The 11080-nt window shown below is 31.4% G+C and overlaps 1 protein-coding gene across 1 annotated transcript; it reads right to left on the minus strand.

Annotated features, from left to right (window-relative positions):
* Positions 1-2585: 2585 nt before the first annotated feature.
* LOC123890470 (short-chain dehydrogenase reductase 2a-like) lies at positions 2586-4011 on the minus strand. Its single transcript, XM_045940077.1, has 2 exons — positions 3871-4011; positions 2586-3459 (listed from the first exon to the last, which is right to left on the minus strand). The coding sequence occupies exons 1-2, from the start codon at positions 3951-3953 to the stop codon at positions 2622-2624; spliced, it is 921 nt and encodes a 306-aa protein (XP_045796033.1). The 5' UTR covers positions 3954-4011; the 3' UTR covers positions 2586-2621.
* Positions 4012-11080: the final 7069 nt, after the last annotated feature.

The raw sequence follows: 11080 nt of genomic DNA on the forward strand, positions 1-11080 counted from the left end.
TGTACAGTGTTGGATCAACCTCTGAGTCACTATCTTCCTGAGCAATGTGTGCTTCAGCCTTATTCTTTCCTCCATACCTTGGAACCTTCTTGCCTCTGCAATCTTTTGCAAAGTGACCAAACTTCTGGCAATTATAGCACTGTATGTTCTTCAAATTGAACTTCCCTTTCTTATCTTGATTTGATGCAGTGCCTTGAGATGAAGATTCAGCTTGATCATTGTTTTTCTTTGAGTTATCTTGTGAGTTATTATTCTTCTTGGACTTATCTTTCCCCTTCCATTTGCCATTGCCTTTCTTTTCTGCATGAGCTTGCAATGCTTGATCAGTGGCCCTATCTTTTGTTCTTTCCATGATTCTTTGTTCATGAGACTCCAGTGTACATTGTAATTCATCCAATGTCAATGTTGACAGATCTTTGGTTTCCATTATTGCAACAGTGATATAATCAAACTTAGGAGATAAAGTTCTCATAACCTTACCAACAATGGTTTGATTGTCACAAGTATCACCACAACTCCTCATCTGATTTGTGATGTTTGTGATCTTGTTAAAGTAATCTGCAATGCTTTCATTGTTTTCCATCTGCAGCAGTTCAAATTTCCTTTTCCAAGTTTGTAATCTAACCTGCTTCAGCTTCTCATTCCCTGAGTGTGCTTTCTCAAGAATGTCCCAACATTCCTTAGCTGATGTTGCATTCTCAATCTTCTGGAAATTCACCAAATCAACACATTGATGAATGAAGAACATTGCTTTGAAATCTTTCTTCTTCAATGCACGATGTGCATTCCTCTGATTTTCTGTTGCATCTGCTGCTAATTCAGTGATAGCAGTTTCAATCACATCTTGTACTTCTTGAAACCCAAATATCACTTTCATTTGCTTATTCCATCGATCCCAATTGCTTGCATCAAGAATTGGCAATTTCCCACCAAAACTGTTGCTTAGTGTTTCTAGTTGGCTTGTCATCTTCTTCTTGAGTTAATTGATCAAATTGCAGTGAATCTTGATCAGTTCTTGAATGCCACGAACCTTGAGGCTCTAGATACCAGTTTGTTGGAACTATGAACTATGAACAAAAGTGGTAAGATAAGAATGAGAGAAAGGGTAATTTTATTGAGTGATCAATTGGTATACTTTACAATAGTGTAGTGTGGTTTTTATACACAAAATCAATGAGTTAGCATTAACCAACTATGGTTACTTATTAGCATAGTAGTTAACTCAACTAACTAACCTACACACTAACTAATTCTGTTTTACTTGTAAAGCAAGTAACAGCTTTTGCAACAACCAAACTAACTAACTTTGAATTATTCTCAACAATAAATTCGTATATAAAAAGTAGGGTCTTGCTAACCGGTGCCTCCGGGGTACTCTTTAAGCATTCTATTTAAAGAAAAAATTTATTCAAAAAATTAAACAATACAATTTTCAATGCGTTGACTTTACCATTTCCATAAAATTTCTACAAAACACTTTCTATTTAAGGACTTAAAGAGTGTCCCGGAAACACAGGTTACCTAAAAAGTAAACTACATCGGAATTAACCCAAGATCTACAATAGTAAATAGAATTTGCGGCACACCGTGGAGCAAAACTATGACTTTGAACAATGATATTTAAATAGTTTATTGTATACACATTTGACAAACTAGCCCCTTAATAAACAACAGTCAGGTGGAAACCATGTAAAGTTAGTACTGTGTGAGTAGAATTAATCAAAGGGTAAAATATTTATTCAAAATATCAAGTATTGATTAGTTGCTTGAGCAAAAAGCTACCTAAAGCCCATATGAATATTAATATTAATAAACAGCTTGCTTTTCTCATAGTAATTTTGTGTCATCTATTTGAACAAAAGTCAATGTGTTTAATTATGTAGACACGATCTTCCTAACATTTTTACCCTAAATGCAAGTAAATGTAGATGAATTTAAAATTTTTAAATGTAGAGAATTCAAATCCTACTTTCGAGTATCTGTTGAAGATAGATAGATAGATGTTAATGTTAGTGATTCCATCTCTACACAACAACTAAGATACAGCCCAAATTAAGCAGGTCTTCTTGACGTATGTGCTTATTGTCAGTGTGATGCGCACAGGGTTTTATTTTAATACTATATTACTATATGATACGATGAAATACAAATGTTAGTTAGATGCTTCGACGTCTCCAATGTTATTGGCTGTCTTCCATATATTTGCACATGAACCGAATCACAATAGTCTTTACTAAAAGATCTAATCCATCATTAGTCCAAACTAATACAGATTCTCATGAAGCTGCGTGGAAACCATATCAAGATTCAAAGATCAAAATTGCAATTTTTAAATCCTACTACCAACCATACACAAAAAAAAAAAAAAAAAAAACCATATTTTGTATCATCCTCACTTTGGTTTTTTATAAAACCCATACTTCTCATTTTAAATATAAGAAATGCTTTGTAATTCAATTTCACTATATAACACTTTCAAATATTACATCAACTATATTCAATTATTGATATAAAAATCATTAACACCCTTACATAAATGTACTTGATTGATTCTACATTAATTAATTAATAAGTCACAAAGAAAATGAAGGAAAATGAATACTAATTAAGAAAGTACAACATCACAATCCAATACAATTTCTTGAGGAAGTAACTCCACCATCCACAACAAGATTATGACCACTAACATACTTAGATTCATCACTAGCAAGAAAAAGAACAGCCTCAGCAATATCTTGAGCCCTTAAAGTTGTTCCTCTTAAATTACCAATCCCTCTAACAAATTCCTCCATTTTCTCAACCTCCTCAATTAAAGGCAATCCAAAATTTATTTCATTATTATCATCATCAACTTCATTATCATCCCCTTTTCTCCAAGCATTCACAAGCATAGAAGTTGCAACACCAAATGGTGAAATGCAATTAACCCTAATCCCATATTTCCCTAATTCACAAGAAGTGTTTTTTGTTAATCCAACTATAGCATGCTTTGAAGCTGTATAAGCATGTGGACCAAGTCCTCCTAAAATTCCAGCTACACTAGCTGAGGAAATTATGCAACCAAATCTTCTTGGAATCATAACTCTTGCAGCATGTTTCATCCCTAAAGCTACTCCTTTAACATTAACACTCATGACTCGGTCGAATTCCTCAACATCGAAGTTCACAATGCTTTTGTTCTTGGACTGGTTTCCAAGAACACCAGCATTGTTGAACATGATGTCAAGTTTTCCGTGGCGAGAAACTGTTGAATTGACTAAATTTTCAACATCATTTTCAATGCTAACATCACAATGGATGTAGGTAGCTAATGGAGAGAGTGAATTTGCAAGCATGGTTCCAAGTTCATCTTCAACATCAGCAATTACTACTTTTGCACCATTTTTCACAAAAATTCTCACTGTTGCTTCTCCAATTCCTCTAGCTCCCCCTGTTACAATTGCAACTTTTCCTTCCAACCTATAACAATATCAAATGTTTCATAAGATCATATATTTTATAAAAAGAAATTACACTATTCATTTGTCCATATATGTTCATAATCAATATTAAATCATATCGCCTCGAAATGAAATATTAACAAATATGATTCAAAAAGTCAAATGTATTTGGTCTAAATTTCGGCCATATACAATAAAATACTAAATGAACATTTGATACTATAATTTAGTTTGTCTTCAAAAATTGGTTATTGGGAATAACAAGATTGAATATTTTTGAAATTCAATTAATGAGGCTGGAAGAGACATTTTTATCCAATATGAAATTAAGTTTTCATTGTCAACTAAAATATACTTAAAGAATATAATAATATTTGAAGGATAAAGAGAAAAGGACATTATAATAGTTTTGATATATAAATTTGTGTACCTCTTAGATGAAGGAGGAGGAAATGTGGTGTCTGTAGAGTGCAAAGGAAGTTCATGAAGGGGTTTTTCAGACATTACACCCATGGTTGAGTTGAGAGGAAGCAAAGAAGAGGAAAGGAAGAAGAAGAAGAAGGATTTGATGAATGGCAAGTAGGGGAGTTACACAATAGCCTATTTATATAAGGTTTGGACAGGAGTATCTGTTGTCTAATAAAGTAGAATAATGCACACTCACATATAATATAATTTTAATAAGGTGAACACTCTCATATATACATATCTTATTTAGATATATATCGACATATTGTTGAAGTGTATAATTCTGATAAGTTCAAAAACATAATGTTTAATATAAAAAAATATACTAACATTATTTGTGAATTTATCAGAATTATCTACTTAAATGAATATATCGATATATATTTAAATAGAATGTATATTGAAGAATTCACCGTTTAATAATGATTAATGAATCTCGCATTAACTTATAATTATTTTTTAATATAGTCAACGACCAACTCTTCTATCAAATTAATTTTTACACTTGGCATCTGCATTATCAGTCTTTTTGTATGAGTGAACCTAATTAAGATTACTTTAAAAGCTTTTTTCTATTGAAAGACGTTATTTAGTGTTTCTTTTGAGAAATTTGAGAAACCTTTTCCTGTCATGGAGATTTTGTAAATTTGAGAAATCTGATTTGACTGGGTTTGGGTTTGGATGACACTCAATAATATGGGTGTGGATTTGGTATTAGTCAAACACACACTCACCCGAAATATTTTATAATTACCTAATTACCACCCATAGTCTCCCTCAATTTCCTTGAAAGACCTTAATTTTAGTTGTAATTTAATTTCTTGAAAGTCTATGTTGTAATTTCTTGAAAGTCTATGTTTGAATTTTCTTGGAAGACCTTAATTTTAGTTGTAGTTTAATTCAAAGTCTATGTTGAAATTTAATTTCTTAAATTTGCAAATTATTTTCAAATGTGTTACGGGTTTGGGTTTGGGTGGAAAAAACCCGAACCTAATGGATGTGGGCGTGGGTGTTGTTTTGCCACCCGAACAACCTTTGAGTTTGGGTTTGGGTGATGATTTCGGGTGTGAGTTTGGTAAGTGTCAAGCCCGCACCCATGACCATCTGTTGTCATCCCTAATAGATAATGCGTGATTTCCGTCCAAACCCCAAATTTATTGGTCAATACAGAATATGTGTGCACTTCGTGGAAACGTTTGTCGCGTTATATAGCAATGCTCTTATAAATATCCCATTTCAATTGGTATTTTAAAGAATTGGTATTTTTGGGAAGACATATTTTTTCAATTTTTATTTTAACAATTATTCATTCTTCAACTTATTTTTAGCTAATGGGAGCATACGGTAAATCATCTACAGCTTCTAAAGTTTGAGTGAAATAAAAAATAAAAATAAAAAGATATAAAAAAAATGGGAGGGACATAAATTGGAACCAATAAAAATAAAAAAATAAACACTGGAAAGCGTTAAAAACAATTATAAAAAGGTAAATGATCAAACAACTAATCTTACAAGCATCACAATCACAATCTAGTGAACTCGTGTATGGCGCAAAATTAAATTGCAAAAAAAAATGTGGCGCATTAAAGATCATGAGCATAAACCAAAGATGCGCCCATACGAACCTGATTTCTTAAAGTATAACGAATGAATCCGACCGCCAACACAGAAGCATTCACCTATCGACAACTCACTGTGACAGAACACAACAGAGCAAATGGTTCACCGACGGCAAAAGAGTTTGCGGCGGTAGAAACCTTGTGAGAGGAATCAAACATCCCAAATTGATTAATGAAACTCAAATGCTGAGAAGTGTGGCCGCAAACCTTCTTCTACATCTACATCGTGTATGAATAAGTTTGGATTTGAGAGTGAAAATTGTGCGAAGAATTTTTTTGAATTGAGAAGGCAGAGGTTCGTTTAATTTATTCTTCAACTTGATTCATTGTTAAATACATTGAATCATTCTTTCTTTGTACAACTATTTGTTATTTTTTTACGATTCAATTTTATTTATTTTTTTACAATTGATTCATGGTTATATTATTTTTTTAGGGTAAATTGCATTTTTGTCCTCTATTTTATATGTTCCATGATTTTGGTCCCCCATTAAAAAAACACATTTTTGTCCATCTAGTTTAATTTTCTTTGTATTTTTGCCCCTGACCCCATTTTGCCACCATGAAACAATCATGTGTCCCATTTCTTCATTAGTGACACAGAGAGCGCTGGGGGACCAAAATCGTGGAACATATTAAATAGACCAAAAGTGCAATTAAGCTCTTTTATTGATTCACTCTTGTAATTTGTTTATTTTTAAATCATTGAGTCCTTTTAAATCTTAGACTTCCATAAAGTGCTTGAAATCTTTAAAATTTGTTTTATAAATCCATTAAAATTATGGGTTAAGAATGTTGATTGTAAAATATCCTTTAAAAATAGTCTTTTAAAATTCCACAAAATCTTTTAGAATCTCCAACAACAAAAAGTTGTCATAATAGTCTTTTGAAATCTCAATCAAATACATCCTTCGAAGACACATTGGTCCTAGATTTTCACTAAGACACACGTGTCCTAGATTTCCACTAAAACACACCTTGAAGGTTCACTTTGGGAACACGAGAAAAGGAGTTTGAATTGTGTTTCCTATTTTGAAAAACTCCTTATTCACACACAATTAAAATAATGTTCTTGATCAAATTATTTAATTTTTTATTAACATACACAAGAGAGTAGAAGTTAAATCATAAAGAACATAAACAAAACTTAAAATAGAGAAAGTACAGCGGGAGAGGAACAACATGGTAATTTTTATACTAGTTTGTTAGATTGATGGCTTACCACTTAGAAAGGAGTTGAATATCGTAATATTAACTTCCAATTTGTAGAAACTTTTGTGCGGCATAAGCGGATCCGGATCGACTTACAATGATTAAAAGCGTGCTAAGTGAAGATTATTCAATTTTCGAGATGAAATTTGAATAACCAGCGAATTAATAACTCTATCGATTTATTAAAAAGGTTTCAAATTACTCGCTCTCGATTACTCTAGTTTCCAATTAAGCCAATAAGCCAATATATGGAAAAACTCAATTTGGAACTTTTGTCAAGCAATTGGTGTTCAATCTTGCAAAGTTTTATTCAACAACAATGAAATTATTGACACTAATTGTTTTTATCAAACACTTGGTGTACAATAGTCAAAGAATTCCTTCAAAAAACAATGAAATTGACATTAAGTATTTTTATCAAACACTTGATGTACAATATTTAAAGAGTTCTTTCAAAACACAATGAAGCTTGATCAACCTATGTCAATGAATGTTCCAAAAGCAATAAATAAGAACAATTAAAGAACAATGAGAAAACTAAACAACACACAAAGATTTGTCTATGGAGTTCCCGGATTTTTCGTCCCCCGCAAAATGTTCTTCCGACGCCTATTTCAGCGATATGCTTACGACACTTAAGATTGTGGTAGCAAAAAGCTTTTAACGACGGTTTTAACCGCCGCAATTTGCTCTATTTGTTGTAGTGTGCAAGTTTGCTATTTATAGAGGAAATAAATTGAAGTGGCAATAATGCAACAATTTTTTTTTGAAGAAGCTAAATTAGCTCACCCAAATTGGCGCCAGAGAAAATCGAACCTCAGACCTCAAGAGGAGCACAGTCCTAGGTCCCAAGCCAATATCAATGCACCTACCCAAGTGGGTTTAATGCAACAATTTTGATCTAACCGGTGCATTGAAATTTTATGCATCGGTTCAACAACAAAAAAAGAGAACAAAAAATCATTGAATGCAGCATATAGGGATGAGGATGACAAAAATTTTCATACTCGCGGAGGGATATCCGCATATAAAATATGTCAAGGACATGGGACAAATAGTCTAATGGATATCCGCTAGTAAGATAAATGGATATTTCAATTACGTGATAGTTAATGGATGCGTATGCGGATTTAATGGTATCTGATATCCATACCCATTAAAATAAGAAAATTATATAAAAGCCTTTTTAATTTTTTGTTTTGATTAGAAATGAAATGTATGAAGTTTTTCCTTTAGAGAAATGTATGGATAGTACTATTTTTTGGTGAAAAGAAGGAAAATAAATGTGTTGACTTTTGATGTTAAATTGAAAGTGAAATGTATGAATATTATTATGTGTTAATAATCTTTTTCTTGTTTCTTTAGAAAGAAGATAAACAAATTTCAAGTAATTAACATTTACAAGAATCACAAAAAAAATTTAAAATATTATTGTTCATAGATATTTGTAAATATTCACGGATACTCCCACCGATATGGAGTGGATATGTATATCATATTTATCTAACGGAACGGATACATATATATCATATTATCCGTCCGCACGGATATCTATTTACATTCCTAGAAGCATGCACCGGTGCATGACAGTTTATGCATCAGTTCGAGATAGTTATGCACCGGTGCAAAATAGCCTCGGGTTTTTGATAAAACTGCTTAATCCCTGTAATGATATATTATTTTATAGCGAGAAGTTCATGACCAATAGTATATCAATCTATATAAAACTATATGTATGAACCTAATGAATAAGCAACAAAAAAGAATAGGATTTAGATAAGAAACAAGTTTAGTATCGTTAAATGTCTTAAAGAGAACGGCATAGTCTGCAATTTAACCCAATATTTCTTTGGTGACGGTTTTCAAAACCAATTTTCTAAAATCCAAAAAATAATACTGCATTAATATATTTATTAAAAAATAAAGTGTGAACATTTAATAAGAAAACATGACAGGAACACCTTTTTTTTTGTTTACAATGAGCTGAGGATCGAATCCAGAATCTACAGCGTACTATTTAAATTCATCATCATTATACCAAACTTAGTGACTCTGGCAGCAACACCTTTTGTGACCAAAGAGAAAGCGGAAAGAAGCCATAAACACAATTAATGGAATTTAAATAACAAAGTTAAACAAATGTATTGCGCTTCTGGTCCCAAAAACATATGCTCTTAGAAAATTAAAAGATAACGAAAGAAAGCATATGCATACAATTAAGTATTGGCCCAATTTTAATAAGTCCAGGCCCAGCACTATGTTGCACTTTGTCATGCATTATCTTCGTCTTCATCTTAGAGGACCAATTTTGCCCAGGATGTGACACTATAACTTTATTCTCGTATTTAATAAAATGCTTTTTTCTTCAATTAGAAACGTGTTCTAAATAATAAAATGGAATATCTGAAATTAAATATGGTTTTAGTCTTTTATCTTTCAAAATATTTTGCCTCAAAATAAAAAATAAAAAAAGGAAAAACTTTCAAAATATTCATTTGATTATTTTATGCATGGTATGTTATATAAATGAGTTTTTTTTTTAAGTAGTTAAGTGGTTAGAATTTTCTTTTTTAAAGTGAATAATTGTGAGTAATTGAGTTCGAACTCCGATCATTGTAACATACCATGTATTATCCCTACTAAATTAGTTATGCTCACATGGACTATAAAAAAGTATTTTATTCCGTATTTTTATGAGTTTAATTTTGATAAACGGTAAATCATGTACAATCATTTATATGTGTGATTTTAGGGACATGATTGTCTCCCATGGGATTATCACCCGAGGGATTCCGGTGGGTATCCCCACCCACCCTTCACAATTTTAGTAATAATTAAAATTATATATGATGAAAAAAATGAATGGATAGAATGTGATTGGACTATAAAGTCACTTGAGAGGATATTCTCCGTGATTTTAGAGATAATTATGATTAAAGTCAAACAATTTCTATAAATTAACTAGGAAAATGTTAACAAGTGTCTTAAGAGTGCATATTAAGGAGTACAATATAATATAGAGAGAAAAAATTGGTACTTGTGTAATCAATCTTTTAAACATGAAATTTCTTGTATTATTTATTGCTAAGTTTCTTTATTTGGATAGTTTATCAAGTGGCCTAAAGGCGCATGTTAACATGCCCTCGTACATTTTCTCAAAAAAAACATGATGACCTCATACATTAAATCTCTGAATATCATTATTAATATTCCCCAACATTAAAAATAACTCATGACGTATGTGACTAGGTTAAGATAACATCAATGTGTAACTAATTAGAACACACTTGGGTTGGTGCATTAGTATTGACTTGGGATACGAGAGTGTGCTCCTCTTGAGGTCTGAGGTTCGATTCTCTCTGATGTCAATTTGGGTAGGCTAATTTAGCTTCTTCAAAAAAAAAATGTGTAACTAATTAGTAGTGAATATCTAAATTTGAAGTTGAATGAATAGATAGACGGATCTATTCATTATTTCGATTCATTCATTATACTTTATTTTAAGTAATAAAATGGGTCGTATGAAGGGGAGTGGTCATTTGTGTGCAAGAGATTGTAGACAATGAGCAGCGAGCAGCTCTTAACAGCTTTCAATCAAAAAGATGGCATGAAGATTTATAAGAATTAATTTGTATTATCTATATAAACAAATGCATCTTCTTTTTGGTATATGAACTCTAGGTATGTTTGACTTAGAGTATTCTTTGAATAAGCGACCTACTTAAAAGTTCTAGTTCTAGAAAGTGTGAGAGTGAAAACAAAATACAGTAAAAGATTTATGTTAGGTTATGAAATTAATCGATAATTCTTTAAAGCAGTTGGGATGTTAGGACTATATATATTTATTTCTTTGACGCAAGAACTATATATGTTAGAACTATAGTAATCTTACAAGTTATTCAACGAAAGCCAAAATCACTTGAACTGAGAAAATAAATGACTAAAATTAGGAACATGGGATAAAACAAAATTACAAAAATATACTTTGGCCTTTATTTTAATTTTTAATCTACAAAAACAACATTATTGTCAAAAACAAAAAATATACGAACAACATTTGAGAGCAACGAGAATAAAGAACGCGTGTTGCTCAAGCATTAGCTCAATGTTTTATAATCATCATAATCATAACCATAATACTTACATTTTAAAAAAAAACTCCTAATATTTTATATGGCCAACACATCTTTTTATCACTATCCCTTCTTTAAATGCATACTTTTGAAACATGTGATTCACGACCAAAACATAACCATCAAGAAAACAAAGTTTCCTACGATATTATAATGGGGTCGAACTTTAGTTTTCTTTTGATTAAATTTATGCAATTTTTTATTAACT

The sequence above is a fragment of the Trifolium pratense genome, linkage group LG6 (assembly GCF_020283565.1).
Source record: "Trifolium pratense cultivar HEN17-A07 linkage group LG6, ARS_RC_1.1, whole genome shotgun sequence".
Classification (NCBI taxonomy): Eukaryota; Viridiplantae; Streptophyta; class Magnoliopsida; order Fabales; family Fabaceae; genus Trifolium; species Trifolium pratense.